The 23,431-nt window shown below is 43.4% G+C and overlaps 1 protein-coding gene and 1 pseudogene across 2 annotated transcripts; one reads left to right on the top strand and one right to left on the bottom strand.

Moving 5' to 3' along the window:
- Window positions 1-2,593: 2,593 nt before the first annotated feature.
- LOC142205693 (U2 spliceosomal RNA) lies at window positions 2,594-2,725 on the bottom strand (annotated as a pseudogene).
- Window positions 2,726-12,523: 9,798 nt separating this feature from the next.
- Window positions 12,524-19,807, top strand: RPS27L (ribosomal protein S27 like). Of its 2 annotated transcripts, none has more exons than XM_075276241.1 (4): window positions 12,524-12,592; window positions 16,769-16,877; window positions 18,300-18,410; window positions 19,578-19,807. In XM_075276241.1, exons 1-4 carry the CDS (start codon window positions 12,587-12,589, stop codon window positions 19,604-19,606), a joined length of 255 nt encoding a protein of 84 aa, XP_075132342.1. In that variant the 5' UTR covers window positions 12,524-12,586; the 3' UTR covers window positions 19,607-19,807. The 2 variants fall into 2 exon arrangements, with proteins under 2 accessions (XP_075132342.1, XP_075132341.1); XM_075276240.1 differs by lacking the exon at window positions 12,524-12,592 and adding an exon at window positions 16,519-16,650.
- The last annotated feature ends 3,624 nt before the right edge of the window (window positions 19,808-23,431 follow it).

Here is a 23,431-nt window from a genome sequence, read left to right as displayed (position 1 = left end):
GATGCTGCATTCACTAGTGATCACTGTTTCTAAGGCTAGGTTCACATCTGTTCCATATTCTGCTTTAAATATGCAGAGAGAAAAGTCCTGCATGCACAATTTTTCTTTCAGCATTTTTCAGGTGGAAACCTGGCGGACCCCATTATAGCCCGTGGGGAACTGCTTTTTAAGCAGATTGGGTTTCCATTTGAACCTAGAGTAAATCATGTTAAAGGAGTTGTCCATGATAAAATTAAAGCCCTAGACTATTCTAAATACCCTCCCCCCTGCCTACTTTCTAAATAGCATCATTTTTCAAAAATGTTAATTTACCATTTTGCTGGTTATCCGTGGACGAACCATTTCCACGTTTGCGGAAAGTCACTACTACCCTTACCCCCACTCCACCATACTTTCCTCTCTTCTTCCTTCCAGTCTTCTTCCTGCAGGGCGGCTCCTCTTCCTTCAGTGATGTCTGCCCACGTTATAGACCCAATGCTGCTCTGTGCAAATCTACCTCTACTTCGCAGGAGCAGCATCAGCGACCTGCACAGTAGAGGTGCATCATCATCTACAGAGTAGTTCTGGATCTATAGCAGTCAGAAAAGAAGGATGGGCCATCCCGCAGGAGGAAGAGACAGGGAGGGGGTGTATGGGAGAGAGGTAGGGGAGAGTGAGGTGAGAGGTTGCATGGAAGTTACATAGCAGGAAGCTGAACCAATTAAACAAATGCAGAAAGTTACCAAGAGCTCCCAGAGACACTTAGAAATCACTCAAAACACTGCTAAAGGTATATGGGTGTGTTTATTAACCCATTAAGAGCACAAACAGACCTTTAAAAAAATAATAATAATTTTGCTCAGAAAACCCCTTTAAATCATATAAGTGTAGAATGTGTGTGGTGTTAAATTAAACCAGATTAAGTGTGTACATAGTGCTCAGACACAAGAAATTACAATTTAAACCGAGTTTTATTCAATAATACATCATTCCTACTACAATTACATTGTAAGTGAAAATCAGTCAAGGTCCAACCCTTGTTGACTTACATACAGACCAACCATTTATTTTATTTACATATTATTCAGCACTGCACAGACTGTTATGACTCACTTCAATCACTGTCACTATTAGGGCTCACAACCTAAATTTGTATACAGTTCATTACTCTCTAGAGCAGGGGTCCTCAAACTGCGGCCTGCGGGCCACATGCGGCCCGCCAAGCACTTCTGTCTGGCCCCGCCAACAATGCCGGCAGGTGTGCATTTATAATGAAGCTCCTGGGGAGCTCGGGCCAGGCCATGGAGTGCACTTCACTTTACCTATTGGAGGGCACCGCTCCCGATGTCTGTGCGACCTGCTCTGCCTCCGGCCCACTGTTTAAAAAGTTTGAGGACCCCTGCTCTAGAGCTTCAGGTCATGCCAGTGTCCATACTGCATCAACACCTCAGAGGGGCCCAGTCTAACGAAGACAATGTCCTCCACCCATTTTCAAAACGTTGAGTGGCCACTCAAAGAAAGGGGCAGTCGAGCAGAAGCCTTTTGCAGTTGTCTTCATCCTGTATTTTTTTAATCTATTTTATAACTTTTAATATTTTTGAAATCTGAAAAAAATGAAAATGTTAAAAATACTCTTAGCAGGGTTTTCTTAACTTAAAGCTTATTGACATAAATAGAACATGTCTTTCAGTGTTTACGCACACAGTCCATTCTGCAGACTGTACATTGTCATGACTCAGTTTAGTTTCTGTCCCCATTACAGCTCACAATTCAAGCTTCTAAATACAGTTAGCCCATGTGGTGCTAATGCACAGAGTCCACATTGGGTCTAGGGCCAGGGAAATCACCGTCCCCCTAGACTAGCGTGAGGATGTGAGGATTCTGCATTGCAGCATTTAGCATCCTTTCTTCTCTCTGTATGGGTCAGGTCCCCATAAAGTTTGAGAAGGGGGAGTCCAGTTGTACCCTTCACCACTTCCCAGGACCTCCTGCAGATGTGGCAATGTAGAATAATGTAGAAGATTCCAGTCATGAAGGCCTGGATGCTCAACGTCGCTGCCTTGTAGAAGCCTTGTTCCAGAAGTATCGTCTTACAGAACACATCATTGAACATGTCTGACACCCTTTCTTCCACCTCTTTCAGCTTGAGGGAGACAGTCTGTTGCATCCAGGCCTCCAGGGTTTGAGTGGTCTGCTGGATTTCTTGTTCCCTTTTTGCTGACTGGTGATAGAGATGGAGAAGGGGCATTCCGTGGCCTTAGGGGGTCTTCTCCTGTCATCTGTTCTTAGAAGAGGCCATGACTCTATTTTTTTTGGTTCCCTCTTGACCACAATCTTCTTCGAATTCAGCAGAAATTCTTCTCTGGAGCTCTTTGTTACAATCTCGCATCTTCTTCAGCTTCCTTGAAGGTCGGCGTCAAGTCTTCTGCTCAGATCTTCATGCAGATTCCTCTGATCATCATTGTCAGCTTCTTTCTCTTGTAGTCTTTGTCAATCCAAGTGAGTGAGCACTGGACTACTGTTGTGCACAAAACGATTGGGCCACAAGCTAAGAGGCTGTCAGAGACCAGTACAATTTCATTCCCAGGGGAATAGTCCGGCACCCAAAAGCAGCAGTGAGTTAAAGCCGAATTTAATCGATGATTCCCAAACGTCAAATGCAGGGGATACCCAAGGGACCTTGTCCAAGCAGATCTGATAAAAACAGATACTACACATGATCTTAGCCAAAAGGCCGAGAAGCAATAAAATTGATGACCAGCATATCTTTTGAAGAGAACCTGTCAACTATATTTTACGATGTAACCCCACACCACCCGACTAGACTACTCTTATGTAGCTTCGTAATCATTTTATTGGTTAAATCAAGGGATAAAGGATTAGTATAAATATACTTTTATACAATATGCTAAATACCCCATTGGGGCAGGTCCCCACCATCAGTTAAAGGCATCAGGGCTAAAGAGGAGCAAATCTTGTGAGATTTGTTTTGTGGCTATTTGCCTGATTTTGGCAGAAAAATTCAATTTTGAAATATCTTCAGGCCCCAAATTATAATAACGTGAAGGCGGGGAAGGGTGTTATAACTTAAAAAAAAAAAAATCACTTATCTGTCCCTGGTTCACTGTCGCAGTCACCAGTTTTCTGATCCTCTCCTGGGCTCCGTACACCATCTTGATGATGTAACTCAACCCCCCATGGCCAGGGCTTGCGTCAGCACCTGGCTTACCTGGGAAAATGTCGGAGCCCTAAGCCCTTGATGGGGCCCATTCGGCAGTGTGGGGTATGGGGCCGGGGGCCAGCTGGAAATGACCGGAGCCCCAGGCCACCATGATAACAGTTGGGGAAAGCCTGGTTCCCCAACTGTTATACATACTGCTAATGGAAAGGGGCCACTGCAGATCACATAATGTTGTCTGGGGGCCACTTCGGAGCATATACTGCTGTCTGGGGCCACTGTGAAGCAGATAATGCTGTGTGGGGACCATTGTGGAGCATATAATACTGTTTGGGCGCCACTGTAGAGTGTCATTATTAACAGAATCAGGCCCTCTTCACACAGTGGAATCTGACACTGATTTTGGAGCGGATTTCAAACCTAAATCAGCAGCAGATTCCTCCACCAATCTGCCTCCTATTGAAACTAATTGAAGCAGGAAGCTGGAATAAAAAAGCATCCTGCTGTATCTTGCCACAGATTCTGCAGTTAATTCTGAGGCCACAGGTTGAGACTCTTCACTGGCTAGATTCATTCATTTGGGCCTAATCAATGGTGGAAAACCTTAACAGAATGCTGATGTTCTGCACCCTGAGCCAGGAGCAGAAAATAAAGGAGAATCGGAGGCAGATGTCCAAACAGGTTGTATCTACTTGTATGGAATGGACTGAATTACAGTCCACTCCATTAGGTCTCCCTCAGCAAAAAAAACACCCAATTTCGATTATTTTTTTTTTTTTTTGCTGGAGTGTACGAGTTACTCTAGAAGAGGCCCACTGGAGCTCTGTCGGCCAAGAGCCCACACAAACCTGGAGCCGACATGTTCATGGCCACAGTGATGTGAAGGGTGATGCACATCATCATGCTCCAAAGCATCAACACATCAATGTCAGTGTGATAAGATGATGTTGGAGCATTGGAGTGCAGTGATGGCCATTGTTTTTCAGAATCTGACATTTTGGGAAAATTTAAAAGACATTCAATTTCTTATGAATAGTTACATTCATGTCAACTCTAATCACACCCATTGTGGCATGGTAGAAAAAGGTCTCACAGCTGCGCACAGCTTTTGTAATCTTGCCCCTGCACACTTAATCCCGCTTCCCAGCTGAACACCGTAAAATCAGGTGTACTAGCTTGAGATTGTGGATGCTGTGCCTCTGAAGTGAGATCTCCTGTGCTTTGTCAATGACAATGGGTGTAATTAAAGCTCTGACACCATGACTGCCTTATGCTGAGATCCACTCCTGCCTGTCACCTTCTTACTATATATATATATATATATATATATATATATATATATACAGTATATATATATATATATATATATATATATACCATGTTTCCCTGATAGTAAGACACCCCCGATAGTAAGACGTAGCGGGGGGTTTAGGGAGGTCGGCTAATGTAAGACGTACCCCGAAAGTAAGACACAGTGGGACTTTCGAGGTAAAAAGAATGTAAGACACTGTCTTACTTTTGGGGGGGTGTTACTACTGTATCGGGGAAACACGGGGCTCCGCTGTGCTGTGAGAGCCGGGGGGAACGCCCCCTCCCTCCCTGATAATGCTCGTCTATGGACGAGTACTGCGAGCAGATGGAGGGGGCGTTCCCCCCGACTCTCACAGCACAGCCCCCCCGCGTGCCAGCCGCTTAACCCCCCGCGTGCTTAACCGCTTAACCCCCCGCGTGCCAGCTGCTTCTATTCATTTTAATGGCACGCTTCCATTGAAATGAATGGAAGCGCTCGACACGCGAGGAGTTAAAGGGATTCTACCATTAAAAGAAGTTCTTTCCTCTTGCCCACGTCGGAATAGCCTTAAAAAAGGCTATTTGTCTCCTACCTTTTGCCATAGCCAGCGCCGCCTTCTTCCTGAGCTGCGTCCGCCCCGTCTGTGTCCCCGTCTGTGTCTTCTTTGGGCCTCATGGATGACGCATGCGCAGTCGGCTCTAACAGGCTCTCGCAGCCAGAGCCGACTGCGCATGCGTCATCCATGAGGCCCAAAGAAGACACAGACAGAGAGGACGCAGCTCAGGAAGAAGGCGGCGCTGGCTATGGCAAAAGGTAGGAGACGAATAGCCTTTTTTAAGGCCATTCCGACGTAGTCAAGAGGAAAGAACTTCTTTTAATGGCAAAGTCTGCGTGCCGCTTCCATACATTGCAATGGGAGCGCGCTATTCAAATAGTATTCGCGCATCTCTAACTTCAATTGTAAGAAGTTACAATTGAAGCTAGAGATGAACGAATACTATTTGAATAGCACGCTCCCATTGCAATGTATGGAAGCAGCCGGCGGCCTCCACTTAACTCCTCGCGTGCCGCTGCTTCAATCCATATGATTGATGATGGGGGGGGGGGGTTGGAGTGCGGGGGGGTTGGTTTTCCCAATATAAGACATACCCCGAAAGTAAGACATAGTGGGACTTTTGGGGGTAAAAAGAATGTAAGACACTGTCTTACTTTCGGGGAAACACGGTATGTATATATATATATATATATATATATATATATATATATATATATATATATATATATATATATATATAGTAAGAAGGTGACAGGCAGGAGTGCTGGAGTCACGGTATATCTCCCCCAGATTCCTGATATATGTGCGGTCCAGCTTAGATCTTGAATAAGCTGCAGCACAGGTGTGGGTCATAGGCTTGTTACTGGGCCATAAAAGGCTGCAGAGCCTGCACTTCAGGGCAGATCCTGGGAGGAGAGGATGTGTCTGCCCTGACACTGAGAGTCTTGTGTTACGGTACAGTGTTGTTTTGGTTGATTCGTGTGGCTAGTAGTAAGCCACACGTACAGTTGGTATTTTCTGTTTAGTTAGCGCTCAGACAAGCAGGTTTTGTTTTGCCTTTTTGTCTGAAGTTAAGGTTGTATTTTATTTTGCTTATCCTGTGCCTGACATAAAGGTTTATGTATTTTGCTGTTTTCTAAATTAATAATTTTTTACTACAGGATTTGTGTCCGTGTCTCTGACTGGTTGGGTCTGCACCACTGCTTATACTGAGCTACCTTCCTATATATTAATTATTTAATTAAATTTATTTATTTTTAATGGTAAAATTTTTGATTGATTTTGACAATAGCATGACCTTTCAAGTCCTCATGTGTATTCAGCACACTGTTAGCTTTCCCAGTATGTTCCCCAGTTGTGGAAATATCGGCGCCATTTGTTTCATCACCGATATTTCTCCCCAGTGTCAGAAGGGTGTTCCTCATAGCTCAGCGCCATCACTGGGCTGTATGGAACGCCCCCACCCCCCACCAGTGCTCGTCCGTGCATTTGTCAAAAATCAGTTGATGATTTTACCATGGGCTGAATTCAGAAATATTAAAAATATATTTAACCCCTTCCCGACATGCGCCGTAATAGTATGGCGCGTGTCGGGTCTGTAACTATGGCGACCGCCCGGGAGCCGGGCGGCCGTCATAGCTGCCGGGTGTCTACTGCTTTAAGCAGTAGACAACCGGCTCTAATGCCTCCGATCGGTCCCCGGACCGATCGGAGGCATTAACCCCTCCGGCGCTGCTGTCGGAGGCGCCATTTTCCCGGCGGCGCATGGGCGCCGCCATTTTGGCAGGGATCGCCGGCTCCTGGAGCATGCTCCAGGGCCGACGTCATGTTGCCATGACAGCCGGGAGCCTTGTTAAAGGCTCCCAGCCGGTCTGCAAATTCTCTCTTTTGCAGGCTGGTGTATGCAGCCTGCAAAAGAGATGATGATTTATTGCAATGCATTAGCATTGTAATGCATTGCATTAGTGATCAGACCCCCTGGGGTTCAACACCCCTAGGGGGTCTAATAAATGCAAAAAAAAAAATAAAAAAAAAAAAGTAAAAAAAAGTATTAAAAGTTCAAATCACCCCCCTTTCCCTAGAACAAATATAAAAGTAGTTAAAAACTGTGAAACATATACATGTTAGGTATCCCCGCGTCCGAAATCGCCCGCTCTACAAATCTATAAAAATATTTTTCCTGTTCGGTAAACGCCGTAGCGGGAAAAATAGTCAAAAGTGCCAAACCGCCGTTTTTTCACTGTTTTGATTCTGATAAAAATTTGAATAAAAAGTGATCAAAGCAATAACATTTCCCAAAAATGGTAGAACTAAAAAGTACACCCGGCCCCGCAAAAAAAGACGCCCTATGCATCCCCGTACACCTATGTATAAAAAAGTTACGGCCGTCGGAATATAGCGACTTTTAGAAAAAAAATTTTTTAACACCGTTATGGAATTTTTTTTTAGGGGTCAAAATGTAAATAAAACCATATAAATTTGGTATCCCTGGAACCGTACCGAAACACAGAATATAGGGGACGTCATTTTGGCTGCACAGTGAATGCCGTAAAACCAAAGCCCGTAAGAAAGTCGCAGAAATGCATTTTTTCTTCAAATCCACCCCATTCTGAATTTTTTTCCTGCTTCCCAGTACATTATATAGAATAATTAATGGTAGCATCATCAAGAAAAATTTGTCCCGCAAAAATTAAGACCTCATATGGCTCTGGGAGCAGAGAAATAAAAAAGTTATGGGGTTTAGAAGGAGGGGAGTCAAAAACGAAAAACGAAAATCAAAAAATGCCATCGGCGGGAAGGGGTTAATAATTTGTAAAATTCTCCAGTTTTGGCCACTAGAGGGAAGCAACATGTGTATACCATATGTACAATGCACACCACACAACACACAGATGATTTCTATTTGGTATAGGACCACCGGTGACATCATGATTAGGAAGGATCAAGAGAGTCCTTGTCTAACAGATTGAGCAGACCTCGGTAAGATAGCAGGAGAGAACCAAGAATGAATATATCGGACCTGACCCAGCAGGTAGTAAAAGAACAGAGAGGCACCCCCAACTGTTTCGGTATCTGTAGTGAGGATAGTCTAAGCTTAGACCTAGAATTATACCACACAAAAGAGATTAGACTTAAAAAAAACTAAGGGGTATCGACATTGTGGAGTGGCTCAAGGCATAAAGGAACTTATGCAATACTACCATTTTTACCAGGTTAATTCTGCCACCACTGACGGAGATAAGGTAGTCCATGCAAGAAATTTAGCCCTAAAATGAGAAAGCAAAAGAAAAATATTTATTTATGGTCCCTAGGGATAAAGATTCCCAAATGAATGTATCATCTTTAATGTTATACCTTATGATGATCATTTACCTTATGACGATCATTTTATCTTCAACTTGCTTAACTGCTCACAATAACAGTCATTTTGACCAGTGGTGTCCATACTTTCGCATGCCACTGTGCATGTGCTCCTGAATGGTGCGGTTGTAACTGTATCAAGCATGATAACTATGGGCTGGGAAATTACACTAGTATACATGCAAACATAACAATTTGCATCCTACTAATATTATAAATGTGAAAGTTTGGATGTTTGTGTGTTGGTTACTCAATCACGCAAAAACGGCTGAACGGATTTGGATGTAGTTTAGCACATAGATAGATTGTAATCTGTATTAACACATGAGTTACTTGCCAGCAGTATCTCAGCTAACTGGAGTTTGCTGATAAAGCCTGGTCTGTTATCTCTCTATGTAAACACACAAATAACACTGAGTCCATTGTGTACAAGCTTTTGTATATTATCTGATCTGCTCCAGTGCTACGACACTGACATGGGAAAACCCCTTTAATCCAAATTGACAGTTTGCCAATTTTAAACATGCTGAGAAAAATAAAATCTAATTTGTCGCAAAATTCTAAAACAACGAGAGCTATGAAGGTAGTCAGAAGTCACAGACTTCTCCTCAAGCGGAGCTGAGGAGGATTGAGTAAGATAGGCATGAAGTGGCTCTTAAAGCAGCCAAAATGCTGGAGCAGGCGGATCATCGACGCTAACAAAACACTCATTATATGGCGTCCCAGCCAGCTGCTGAGAAGCCCTTGAGCTGTATGTTCTTATTCTCCTAACCAATACCCTCCTTTTCCTACCGCCAAGCCCTTCATCTACCAGTACAACATTTAGCTCATTAAGGGCTGATGGACTCCTGCAGCAGATAACTTTTACTGTTGAACCTATAAAACAATTCAATATAATCATGTTAATTAAAAAAACACACTTCTTATTTAAAAAAAAAAAAAAAAAGCATCTTGTGAACCCAGCCTTATATTCTATGCTATCCAGTAAAAGAAATATTCTGCAGCTTCCAAGTGGCTCATAACAATAGTATTCAGTATCATATGGCAGAGGCAATTTGGTGGGAGTACAGTGGCGTATAGTAAGTAGGACTGCAAGGGCTATTGGGATGTATCTGAAATATGGATTATTATTTCCACAGTTTATTCATCACATAATGATGATGTCTATGGTATAGGGGAGCACAGATTCTACTGCCCCTGAAATGCTGTTTATCATTCACATCTTTGTGTTCACATATGGGTATTTATGGCTCACAGGATGATGGCATGGTCTTTTATCTAGAGGTTAATGTTGTGACCTCTGAGCAACCAGTTGTGAATACAATCATTGTCTAGAGTACATTCCTGGAAATCCAGTAAAACATTATATTACACAGCATACATTGTCATTTACTCTTTTGTACATTGCAAGTCGGTAAACTAAGATTTTCATATGCTTAAAGGGATTCTACCATTAAAAAAACTTTTTTTTCTAGGTAACATGTCGGAATAGCCTTTAGAAAAGCTATTTGTCACCTACCTTTGGAAGTGATCTCCGCCGCGCCGTTTGAAATACCGGTTTGTACCGGTATGCTAATTAGTTCTCTTGCAGCGATGGGGGCGAGCCCCAGCGCAGGAGATGCGATGGGGGCGTCCCCATTGCTGCTCGAAAACCGACTCCAGCGCCGCCTCTGTCTTCTTCTGCATCCTCCCTTTTCTTCTTCAGCTTGACGTCGGGCGCCTGCGCAGTACGCTCTGTTCGGCGAACTTCGCCGAACGTACTGCGCATGCCCGCAGCCATAGTGCCAACACCACAATTTATTGTGGCCTGTGCGCATGCGCAGTCTGCTCTGCCCGAGGCCTAGCAGTCTGAAACCTGCGCCGGAAGAAGAGGATGAAGAGGCCGTTGCTGAAGAAGATGGAGGTGGTGCTGGAGAGAGTTCTCTCGCAGCATTGGGGACACCCCCAGTTCTGTTTGAGCACTGGGGCTCGCCCCCAGTGCTGCGAGAACTCATTTGCATACCGACAAAAACCGTGATTCCTACGGAACGGCGGCGCCGAGAAGACAATGAATGGCAGGAGAAGAATAGCCTTTCTTAACGTGTTAATGAGAAAAAAAAGCATTTGTATGATAGGCAGGGGCGAACCTGCCCCTTTCGCCACCCGAGGCGAACTACAGAAAGCCGCCCCCCCCCCCCGCCCGGGAGGAGGGGGCGTGGTGAAGTGCAGGGGGCGTGGCTTAGTGACATTCGCCGGCAGAGAGCAGGCACGGAGACGACCTGCTCTCTGCCTGAGCATGAGTGGGGGCTGCTGGAGCAGCGCTGCTCCAGTGGCCTCCCCAATCCACCGCTCGGTGCTAAGCCAGTCCAGGACAACTTGTCCTGGACTGGCTTAGGTAAGCAAAAATGCCGCCCTCCCTGAGGCCCTGGCATAGCGCCGCCTGTAGCGGTCACTTCAGTTCGCCTCATGGGAGGTCCCTTTAATAAATGCACCCAAATACCTTTAAGTAAGTTAGAAGTTAAGCGGGGGAGAAGGTGTTTATTTGGCCTGAAACTAATCTCGGCCAAATCCGAGATAGCTTAAAGGGCTTGGCCACTTTCAGACTAATCTTGAGACAATTTTTATTGTTTGTATAATAAAAAGTTGCACGATTTTCCTATATAATTTCTGTTTCATTTCCACAAGATCTTTGCTAGCTTTCTTTCATTATATATACTCCCAGTGGATAGAAAGCAGTCCATGGTGATGTGATATACGATCAATGGTCATGTGATGTACACACAAGTGTCACAGCACAGTGTTATAGTCACAGCACAGTAATTAGACATTTGTCTGGTAACGAGCTGTGCACCTGTGTGCTCATCACATGACCATGGACCGTAAATCACATGACCATGGACTGATTTTCTTTTTTTACCTACTGGAGTAAGCAAAATGAATGACAGCAAGCAGAGATCTAGAAAACCCATGATGAATTGATACAGAAAGTATATTGGAAAATTGTATAGCTTTTTATTAGACAAACAATAAGATTGGTGTCTGAATATTAGTCTGAAAGTGGCCAACCCCTTTAAGAAGTTGGTCAATCAATGTTAACGTTGATGGGACTAATCACAGATTTGCGGTCATCTTCAGATCAAGAATAGAAAATGATATCTGCATATCCGTTTGGTCTTGGGAATACTATGTGTGCCAGGTATCAGACACCCCCAATGATATATTTAGCTAAAATGAAGGGTTTTTAATCTGTGATCAGTGACTTTCAAGTTGGACAGCATGGGAGATTTTTTTAAAAAAATTGTGCAATAAATGTGGAATATGTAACATGTTCACCGTGTATCCAGACCAGAAAAGTATCCTGATTTATGCAGAGAACAACAAAAACATGGCATAAATGGAGAAAGGAATAATCACTAAAATAAAACAAATGCAAAAAACGAAAACAACATAAAAACAAAGCCCTGTGAGTCACCGAAAAAAGACGCAAAAATTAGTTGAATAATTCAAATGATAAAAATGTTATAGCCCTCAAAACTGCACATTGAAAAAAAAATGAAAATGTGTCTGGTCCTGAACCACAAATTGGCCCAGTATTGAAGTGGTTAAGGACTAAAACAGGCAAGTCACTAAAGAGTTAGTGGTTTATTTCTTTTCAGGCCCCCAGGCATTGTTCATACTGATGACCTAAACACAGGATAGGAGCTCAGTATGTGATGGGTGGGGCTCTGACACCAAAATTCACCTGATGTGGGTGCTGGAAGCTCTGTGTGGATCCAGAGGACTCTGTACACTGTATAGCAGTGATGCTGGGTTATTGCAGCTCTACTCATGTTAAATAGGAGCTGCTTCTGGCGCCCAAGGAGTGTAGTCATGTAGTAAGGGCTTATTCCTCACTTTCCATTGAAACACGTGCACACTTGGCCAAGCTGGAGCTGCATGTGGAAGTCAAGACTAGCAGCTATTTGCATAGTGAATGACAGATTTCTGTAAACGTGCGCCATTTAGATGAATGAATGGTAGCAGAGCATACAGAGCCCTCACTATGGAGAGGAGACCGCTACCGCTGTATTTGTATAGTAGCAGGCTACTGCTCGCAGCTTCTGAAAGTGCCGAGAGCTGCCCACAACTAATATGGCCGCCAATGCCCTTACTAAATGGCCTGACGCTGACTCCCCCGCCCCCTTGCCCGGAACTGGAAGCCTTGTTGCGTGGAGCGAGTTGTTGATGTACACGTTGGACAGCCATGCCTGTAAGTGACAGCATGTGGGGGTGCGGGGTCAGTGACAGGGGGGTAAAGATTCTGGGAGATGTCTCCTGCACAGCAAGCATGGGCGCGGTGTGGTGTGCACTGCTGCTTACATGGTGCGGTTATATTACCGTGCTGTCCGGCCCTTCTCATGTGAATTGGCTATTAGGCCGAAGGCGCTGTGCTGAGCGGCTCCTCGGCATATGGAGTCTGTAGGAGACCCCGCACGTGTGGCCGAGCTCCCCCCATGTGTACAGTGCGCCAGCTGCTGCTCTGCAGGAGAGTACTTGTTTGTTGCGTCTGTAGATTTTAACAACAGATTTACTTTATTGTCTAGTGTTGTGAGATACCCCAGCCCTAAGTGGTGGGTGGGCAGTGACAGGGCTATTCTACCCCTACCTCTTATTGGTTTCTGTTTGTTATCCAGATATGCTAATGATATTCAGTGGGTGTTTCCCCCTGTGCCCTGAGCACAGCATTGTCATACCTGTGATTCCGCCTCCGTTGCGTTTTCAGCACGCCCTCTGCATCTCCAGATTATCGTCTTCGCTGCGTAAGCAGCTGACTCTTATGTTCAGCGGGATTGAAATCCCATACATACGCCACTTCGGATTCGGGCAAAGCCAAAAGTGCATGCGGAATTCACTGTCTACCAATAAGTATTTGGACACGTGGTAGAATAGAAAAACACCATTGATTCATATTCAGTAGTTGGTAGAACCCAGCAGATGCTTCCTTATGGATGATATTGATCCACACAATACTCCCGGATGCCTGGTGAAACTCCTGGTGTATGTGAGCCATCGGTTGGGTGCGGTTTCTCTGGCCAGCACTCATCGGTCTATCTCCCAGTTTCGGGGGTCTGTCGACTCTGGGCACCTTCCACTTTGTAATCACATAAGCCACTGTCAATTTTGGGTAATTCAGTTTGCTTGCTACGTTCTTTAAGGCTCGTCCATTTCTGTGGTACCCAAAAATTACCACCTTCTCAAAATCGGACAACTTTGCACTTAGTGTCATCTTGCAATTCCAATGTTGTTTTCTATGGCGTGACGTGCAACACGACCACAGATATCTTTTTGCTTGGGTGTCCAAATACTTATTGGTAATCAGTGTATAATTAGGATAGCCGCCAAAGCATGGTAGTCGACCCTGCCCGAACTGGAAATGGCAGAGCCGATGGCACATGTGTAGGATTACGATCTCTCTGAAGATAGATGCTGCTGATGTGGGTAGTGTGAAGCGGCAAATCACAATGTCAGCCAGGCCCTTGTAGCCATATGGACATCCAGTGTAGCAATTGTAGGCTCCTAATGTTTCTAAAAAGACTATCTCTGATATTTGGCTCCACTGGGAGAACCCAATGACAGAGAGCCAGTTTACTAAAACAGCGGCTACCTGGGGACCCCATAGACTTCAGTGGGGTCAGTTGGGTGTCTGTCAGGTTTCCAGCGATTTTATATTGAAACTGGCGGAGAGAAGAGTCCAGTGTAGGAGATTTCTTTCTGGTGATTTGCGGTGGAGACTACGATGCAGATGCGATCCTGTATGGCTCAATGTGAAGGCCCCTACATGACTAAATGTGTCATTTACTTGGGATTATTCCAGCTGACACACTCCCTTTAACTGTATGGGGCAGTGTAGGAGACTATAGAATATAGAGGAATGCCTCAAAAACATAGTGTTTTGGTTTTGTTTAATATTGGAAGCATAGTAATGCACCGATACAGAATATTTTGGGAATATTTGCTAATGTATATCTCCAATGTGAAATGCAGCTCCTATCAAGTATAGATTTCGAGCATCATGGTGCCAGTTTTCTAGCTTAGATGATGATGAACCTGGTGGGGCTGGTGATATTTCATTCATTCATTCATTTATTCATTTATTTTTTATATGGTTTCTGCCTACCCAATTGCTGTGTACACAGCTATGGGAACTGCCATATTGTAGCTCCCCTTTTGGCTCAGTGGTCAAATGACTGCTTTGGGCCTGGACCTGTATGAGCTGCTAGAGAAAATGAAAAATTAATAAAAATGTTCTTTAATTTCTCAGAAAATGAAATAAATAAATACATGAACATAAAGCTGTATTTATTGTTCTGTTCTTAACTAAGGAAAATGAAATGGTTAAAAGTTGCGTTTCATAAATATTGCTAGGGCCGTGTTTCAGCGTCAAAATATCACAGCTTGCGGTGCAATAGTAGCAAAATAACACCTGACCTGACAGATCTGGTTAGAATGACTAGCGCTTTTTGATTTCCATTCATGTAAGGCATCCACTGTTTCCTGTAATGGAGCAGAACAGTGGACATGACAACACAACATTTGCCAGTTTTGAGGACTCCTCCATGTTGCTCATACAGCAATAGATCTGGCGTATTTCCACACCTCCTAATTCGTTTATGCCATTTATAAATGAGACTAAATTAGTAATTTAGCTGCTATAGGATTATTGCACCTCATGTAGATGGTTTGATGGGATTTTGCCCATTGCAACCAAGTTGCAACTTTTGTAGTTTTGAAATGATTTTGGGTTGGTGGAAAGCCCATGATAAAACAACACAAAACACCGAGCAGCAGCTTTGCCATGGACAAGCTGATGAGTCACATTCAATAGGGATCATAAATTTCGCTTGGACTAGGAATTCAGTATAGGCATTGTTTAATGCGCATTTCAGTGCAGAAAACGTCAAAATCCTGTTTTGTTTTTTTTTATAAAACAAACAAAACATTGGTTATATATTGGGTATATATGGACTGTTTGTGGTACTGAGAATTCATTCTGCTAAAGGGGTTAAAAGGGTTTCTGGAATTAAAAGTGACAGTCACCTAGCCCTAGTTCTCCATTCAGGTTTTGTGCCAGCAAGGTCCTGGGTGGAAGTGCAGAGGCAGGTGACTGCTTGAGGAATGACTTGGTTCAGCTGTCACATGGGTATGGGTGATGTCACTGCTAATACGATACTGGTACCCAACATGTGAGCGCTGAGGCCAGTCATTGCCTGCAGCAGTTATTTGTGCCTCTGCACTCCCAGCCAGTCCAAGCACGAGATGGAACAGGGACAGAACACCCAAATGGAGGACTGGTGGCAGACTGGTATCCTCTTATTTATTTTTTAAATTTTTCCTTATGACTTAACACAACCCCTAGTTTTCAGTGTTTTATCCAGGATAACTCCTTTAGCGGAGATAACAAAAGACATTATCTATTTAAAAAGGTCCTGTTATGTACTGTACTCCTGCACAAGCGGTTTTATATACCGCTGGAAAGCCGATAGTGTGCTGAATTCCCATTATGTGCCTATGGGCTGGAGATATCGGTGCTGTTACTTTTGTCACTGATCTCTGCCCACTGTGAGAAGGGCATTCCTGATAGTCTGGGCTATGAGGAACACGCTCCCCATTCCCATCCCCCACCCCACAGTACTCGTCCATAGCCCTGTACTGTCAGAGGGGGTGTTCCTTACTGGCCAGTGATGACGCTGAGCTGTGAGGAACACCCCCCCCCCCACACACACACACACACACACACCAGTACAAGTGTATGAACAAGTACTCTCAGGAAGGGCGTTCCTCTCTAACCCATCTAGACTGTTGGGAACGCCCTTCTGATGGTGACAGAGATTGGTGCCGAAACTAATAGCACCAATATCTCCAGCCCCAGGGCACATAATGGGAAAGCCGACAGCATTGGTATATAAAACCGCATGTGCAGGAGGACATGAAAGGTCCTCTTCAAGCCATCACTGCATGACATCATTGCTTTTCACCATAATCCGTTCTGTGTAAACATACTGTACATACACCCTTTACTAATCAACCTCCTTGGCTTCTTGCCAGTGATAATTCCTCAAGACACAAGGTATTTAGTCGCATTGTGGAGACAAAGGTTAATTATCGTTGTTGACGTTGACCCGGCAGTGCAGTGGTTACAGTACCGCGTACATGTCTGTACATGTCTGCGCTCACTATTTAGCCAGGGAACAGTTAGATACTTGCAGAATAACCCGGACAGTGAGTGGTACAGCGAGCACACATCTGGTCCTCCGAGCAGACAGCATGGTAACTCAGCTCTTACTTATATGGTATTGGGGTGTCCTGTACATAACGCTTTGTATCTGGAATAACTACTGCTCTTACTAGCAATAAAACAGATCAGTGAAATGTGGATTTCTTTCAGCTGGCAAAAGACTTACTCCATCCCTCCTCTGATGAGGAAAGGACTCGGCATAAGAAGAAGAGGTTAGTCCAGAGCCCAAATTCCTACTTCATGGATGTGAAATGCCCAGGTAAGAACCGATGGTTAATGGATGTTTCATTGTTCATAAAGGGGTATTCCTGCCTGAGATATTCATGTAATATCCACAGGATAGATGTGGATCCAATCACAGTGTCTGCCATAAGCCTGCTGAAGGCCCCCAGACATGTCAGCAGTGAGGTTCTACTATAGTAATAGAACCGCAGTACAATTCCATACATAGAAAGGGATTGCAGTATGTTGTAGGAACAATTTAAGGTGTACGTCCAATTGTCAAACCACTTGTCATAAAAGAATAGTGCATGTTAGTATAAGGAAACCTTCTAATATATCTTATTAGAGTGTAAGTATAATTTTATTTTTTTTCAATGCAGGTAAAGATAACAAACTTTGTAAAATCTTTTATTAAAGTGATCTGTTTCTTCACTTATTTGCCACTGTTAAAATCTGTACAATATAAGTTTATGGAGAGGGGATGAAGGGGGAAGCTCCTTAAAGCATAGCTGGGTTATCAGGAGTTACTACTCAGCTTTCTCCTGACAGAAATGACTCATTTCATGCTGTATATAGCCACATATGTCCCTCTCCTCTTCCTCCCCTCTCCATGGAGTTCATTGTAAACTGATACTGCTTGTGTATGATACAGACTGGAATTGCTCAAATACGTAATAAAAGCAGGAGTAATATTTGAAGACGGGCACTTTTTTATTTAAAGGAACTCTATCATTAAAAAACACATTTTAAACTAAAAGCACCTAGGAATAGACTTCATAAAAGCTATTCATCACTTACCTTTATCTTGAGGGTCCGCATCGCCGTTTTTGAATTTTTCTTAACTGTACTCAAAGTGAAGGGATTGTTCCCTGTTTATGTATAGGATTATTCCTTACCCCCCATATTTTTACTCTGTCGCTGCCCCAGATTATGGGCATTATATTAGAAGTACAATAAAAGTTGTATTTTCATTATATTTGTGGGACCAAGTTCTGTGACTTTTTTTTTCTTTAACTACACCGTGAACACTAGGGTATGTTCTCACAGAGTTTTTTGGAGAGGAAAAAGTCCACTCCAGGAATTAGGAAATGGTTTTTTGACGCAGCTTTTTACATGAGGTGTTTTTTTTTTTTTGTTTTTTTTTGCTCCAGCACAGTGTATGGACCTTTTTGAAAAACGCTAGCAGTTTTTAAATCGGTTTTTGCACAGCTCCACTCATTTCAATGCTCTATTCAGAAAGAAAGGGGCATAAAAGATGACTAGTGATCTGCAAGTGTTCTATAGAAAACATTGGGGGCATCCTAACTTATGATGTTCATTCAATCACATTCAGGTAATAAGAGTGGAAGTTCTAAAAAGCATCAAATGAAGGCATTGTAGTCGTAGCAGATGTGTACACTCTGGCCAGCCCGTCGATGCCGTGTATATCTGTAATCGTTATTTTTGCTTTTCTTTCTAGGCTGCTATAAGATCACTACAGTTTTCAGCCATGCACAGACGGTTGTCCTTTGTGTAGGTTGTTCTACTGTTCTGTGTCAGCCCACAGGTGGAAAAGCCAGGCTCACAGAAGGTAATGAGTTTTAAGTTGCATGTATTAAGTGCTTTTTTGCTTTATGTAGACCTTCATGCCATTTCAAAGTTTATAGCATGAATCTATACAGTGGGCGGCATCTGCCTAGGGCTGTGTCGCCACCTTGTGTATATTTAGTGTCAATGATGGAATCAGATTCTGAGAGACAAGGAAGGTTGTTAAAATGTACATGATTTTTGTTTTCATTTTAAAATAAGCTACACTATTTAGAAATCTGCTTTTTAAAAAGAAAACTGAATACATTTGGCCATGCACTTGAGATACACCTTGTTCACACAGCCAAGCTTGTATGCTTTTATATTTCTTTCTCCTTGTTCTGTTATCAGTCCCATGGTACGTCAGTACAGCATCACATGGTCAGCTAGAGACTGTACCATATCTACCTGCCTGGGTTACTGCAATTATCCTTCTCTATATTCTCCTAAGTAACTTAAGAGACTACAATAGTTAGGAAGGCTGATCTGTGAGCTTTCTCCATAGCTGTGTAACGGGAACTATCTGCTCTTCAGTAGTTTGTGACAAAAACTTGTCTCCCCATGTGGAGAGCCTGTCTGATACAGACCAGCTGACATTTTGTGTCCCGTATCAGAATCACATTACCTAGCAGAAGGGAAGGATTCAGTTAGAACAGTGGTTCTTAACCGAGGTTCAATCGAACCCTAGGCCCTATGCACGATTCACTTTGTGTACCAGTAAAAAAACCATATACCTATGTCTTGAATTTGGAAAAAAATCCTATTTGATTTATCACTAAAAAAGGGTTTGTTGAATGTGCATATGAAACTGGTGGGTTTGTTACATCAAACAAGGTTAAGAATCACTGATTTACAAAGAATTAACTAAATAAGTTAATATTGGCTGAACTATATACATTGCAGGTCTAAGTACATAATGCAAGAGAGAGATTCACCGGAGTGCTACTTTAATGGGAATTAACAGTGACATCACCGGTCAAAAAGAAAATAAAAATCTAGCACAGCGCCATACGTTATGTAGTGGTCAGGAAAAGTACTGCAAGTTCAGTCCCTTGGTACAGATGACTGGTAGGGCTGCCAGAAATCTGACACCTGCTACTGAGGATGGTACTTGATATTAAAGTCCTGGGATCAAATATTGCAACATTAACACAACATTCTTTGTTCACAGGTTGTTCCTTCAGACGAAAGCAACATTGAACTTTTTCTTCATAGCATAATAGGATTCTGCTGCATCTTACCCCTCAGGATGTTTTGCCTTATGTCTGGCCTCGTGCACCACTTTCCTTGTTGTGGTATGGTACACAATCCCACTGGCATTTGTAATTCAGGGAGATTTTTTGCGGTTGGACTTTGAATATGTGCAAACCATTTCCTAAATAAATGAAGAATTTCAATTGACACTTGTGTTCTCATCTTTTGTGGAAAAAATCCCTCACAAAAAAAACACAAAACTTATGTATTATGTGGCATGTAGACTTATTAAGAAAATATTAAAAGGATTCTGCCACCACCAAAATCAATTGAGAACCACTTGTATGCTGCTGGTGGAGCATAGTGAACATCCAATTTATGTATTAAAGATCTTCCTGCTAAGGAAATTCACTTTTTAGCTAACGCCCCACTGGGTGGAAACGCAGTTTTTGGGCATTTACAGTACGAGCATAGTAAATACAATTTTGTCTAATCCTAGCCCCACACGGCGGAAAAAAAAAACGCTGCGGAAAAGCTTTGTTTTTCAAAAACGCAGCATGTCAATTAAAGTTGCGGATACACTGAGTTTTTCCCTCCATAGATTTCTATGTAGAGTGTGAAAACCACAGCAAAAACGCAACATGATAAATATGTTGCGGAAACTCTGCAGAAACGCTGTGGAAAAGCCTCAAAATCCGCAGACAAAAAAATTTCATTTGTTCCATAGACTTATAGCGCCCCTGTTATTCAGCAGCGCACTGTATAATATCTCACTATATATGCAGTGAGCTCCATTGACACACCAGTGGTTAATATGGGAAATGTGGCTGGCATATAGACTTTGTTTCCCAGATAGAACACAATTGTGTGAAAGAAGTTTTAGGCCCCTTGCACATGACCGTGGGCTTGGTCAGTGTGTTATCTGGCTTTTTACACATGACTGTGTATTACACAGACCAGTGTGCAGGCCTACAGTCTGGACCGCAGAACTCAGAACAGGTCCTATTCCTGTCTGGTATTGTGGCATTGAATGAATGGGGCCGTGAAAGTAAGAGTGGCACATGGATGATGTCTGTTTCGTTCTGTGCTGCTTAATCGTGGCCAGCTCATGGTTGTGTGAAATTAGCCTTTAATATGTGTGCAAATGAACAAATTCTGTATTGTATTTCCACCCAGCATCCACCCCCCCCATCCCCAACATGTTTGACAGATCCTGATGTTCCTGGACCTAAATAGATATTTGACAGCTATGGCCACGCCCCAAATGCAGCAAATTTCTCATTTGCATATGTATTAAAAGCTGAAGTTTTTAGCAGCACTTAGACACAAAGGTATGTATGTTCATTATTCACTATACCACCATATACATAGTTTAGAAGTGATTTCCCTGTTATAGAATGTGCACACATCTTGTGTGTCAGAAAAGATCCCGGCTGCTGCATTAATACTAGGGAAATGGAAAGTGATCTACTGGTATAGGCTACACCAGCAGAACACTCTCTACAACAGGCTCTGTACCAGGTGTCTGCTGATGCTCCTATGCTATGTATTACATGCAGCATCAGAGCTTCAGCAACGCATAGTAGCCAGAGATCCGGCCCGGTATTGGTCATATATATATATATATATATATATATATATATATATATATAAAAAAATTCTAAATCTGTAGTAGTCTGCTCTATACAAATCCACAGTTCTCGCCCGATTTGGGTGAAATTTGGCATGCCCTTTCTCCACCCACAGGAGCAGAATACTGCGCACGTTACATCTCGCTAGAGTCCCTCCATCATGAGATTTGGGCCCCCGAAGTTAGGCCCTATACATATAATGGGGAAATGTGAAAGTGCTGAGGGAAAAACAACAGTTGTGACTGACAGGGACGGATTATAGCAATGGCACCATAGAGTCGCTGCTAAAGGGGCCGCACCACCACACACAAACATTTCGCAAACACCATATAAACATCACCAACCCACTAGCACAACACCACACAAATGCTACAACACACCACACAAACACCAGACCACAAGACCACCCCATAAATATCACAACATCCCATAAATAACACATGCACACCACACACACGCACGTATTCACACAAACAAACTCGGATGGATGCACACTATACACACAGACGAACAGAGCACACACAACTACTGTACGCACAGACACTTGCACTACGCATGCACAAACACATGGATCACATACATGCATACATATACATGAACCACACATGTGCATGCACATACCTCTCAACTTTTGAAGAGCCGAAAGAGGGAAAAAATATGCGGAGTGCGTGCTGTGGCAAGCTTAGCTCCTCCACTTTTATGTTGACGTCGCCCATTCTCATTCATTTTTCATGTGCCCCCACACAGTATAATCTTCCTACAGTCACCTGTAAATTATATCCCCCCCTCCATCTCTCCCAGTTTCATATAACCCCTTTATCTACCCCCAGTTTCATGTCCCCACATCTCTGCTTCCAGATTCATGTCCCCCCCCATCTCTGCCTCCAGATTCATGTCCCCCCCCCATCTGTGCCCCCAGATTCATGTCCCCCCATCTCTGCCTCCAGCTTCATGTCCCCCCATCTGTGCCCCCAGATTCATGTCACCCCTATCTGTGCCCCCAGATTCATGTCCCCTATCTGTGTCCCCAGATTCATGTCCCCCCATCTCTGCCCCCAGATTCATGTCTCCCCCTTCATCTGTCCCAGTGTCATGCCGTTCTCCCCCGCCCCCTTCATCTGCCCCAGTGTCATGCCGTTCTCACCCCCCCATATGACCCAAGTTTCATAGGCCCCCTACAGAATGTTTAACATAAACAAATACTTACCTTCCAACACTCCCTCGCCGCTCTCTCACTCCACTCACATAGTTGTAGGCCCGATGTGACGTCATCACATCGCGCCTACACACGCCGGAGCGCAGCTCCTGCTTTACTCGCTTATATGTTCAACTCATCGGGGACATACCTCCCGCTGACCAGGACCGCGGGACAGGACAACGAATTTGTGAATGTCCCGCGGAAATCGGGACGGTTGGGAGGTATGCATGCACACACATATACATACCCATGGATCACACACATGCACAGACACATTCACGGACCACATACGTACACACAAATACAAACATGCACGCACTGACAAAACATGTCTGGTATCCTTAGTGGCTGCTTGCACACTAAAGTATTTTTCACGGGCCTCTAGGCCATGGATTTGGCGGTTGCATAGACTTCTTTGTGCGCAAAGCTGTGAATTTTGCAGCTCCATAGAAGTCTAAGGAGCTGTAGAATCTACAGCCCGGAGACCCATGAAAAATACTGTACTGAATATGTAAAATCAATAAAAACGTTGAAATTTAAGAAAAAGTTGTTCACATCAATGTTACGACAAATTAGTAAAATCCCAAAATAATAATTTTAAGTGTAAAAAAAAAAAAAAAAAAAAAAAAAAAAAAAAAAAAAATTTGCTGTAGCTCTGAAAATGAAAATTTCAGCGTGACACTGAAAATTTTACTTTAGCTAGCATAACCAACAAGTTAACATATTTTACGTGAGCGAAGCCGCGGGTATTCTACTAGTATCATATATATTACGGAGCTGGGCATAAATATCCAAATCCCCTGGGGCAACACAGTGGCTCATTGTAGCCTTGCAGCGCTGGAGTCCTGGGTTCGAATCCCACCAGGAACAACATCTGCAAAGAGTTTGTATGTTCTCCGTGTGTTCGTTTGGATTTTCTCCCATTCTACAAAGACATACTTAATAGGAAAAAAAAAAGTACATAAATATCCAAATCCTGACTGTTTTCAGTTATATTTCTGG

The sequence above is a fragment of the Leptodactylus fuscus genome, chromosome 5, assembly GCF_031893055.1.
Source record: "Leptodactylus fuscus isolate aLepFus1 chromosome 5, aLepFus1.hap2, whole genome shotgun sequence".
Classification (NCBI taxonomy): domain Eukaryota; kingdom Metazoa; phylum Chordata; class Amphibia; order Anura; family Leptodactylidae; genus Leptodactylus; species Leptodactylus fuscus.
This window is presented reverse-complemented; position numbering and strand designations above follow the sequence as displayed.

Excerpts from the sequence above, each read along its gene's own strand:
- RPS27L (XM_075276240.1), top strand. The coding sequence starts at position 16,534 with ATGTCTGTACATGTCTGCGCTCACTATTTAGCCAGGGAACAGTTAGAT. Across the intron at positions 16,878-18,299 it reads CATGGATGTGAAATGCCCAG|GCTGCTATAAGATCACTACA; the intron begins GTAAGAACCGAT and ends TTTTCTTTCTAG. Across the intron at positions 18,411-19,577 it reads AAAAGCCAGGCTCACAGAAG|GTTGTTCCTTCAGACGAAAG; the intron begins GTAATGAGTTTT and ends CTTTGTTCACAG.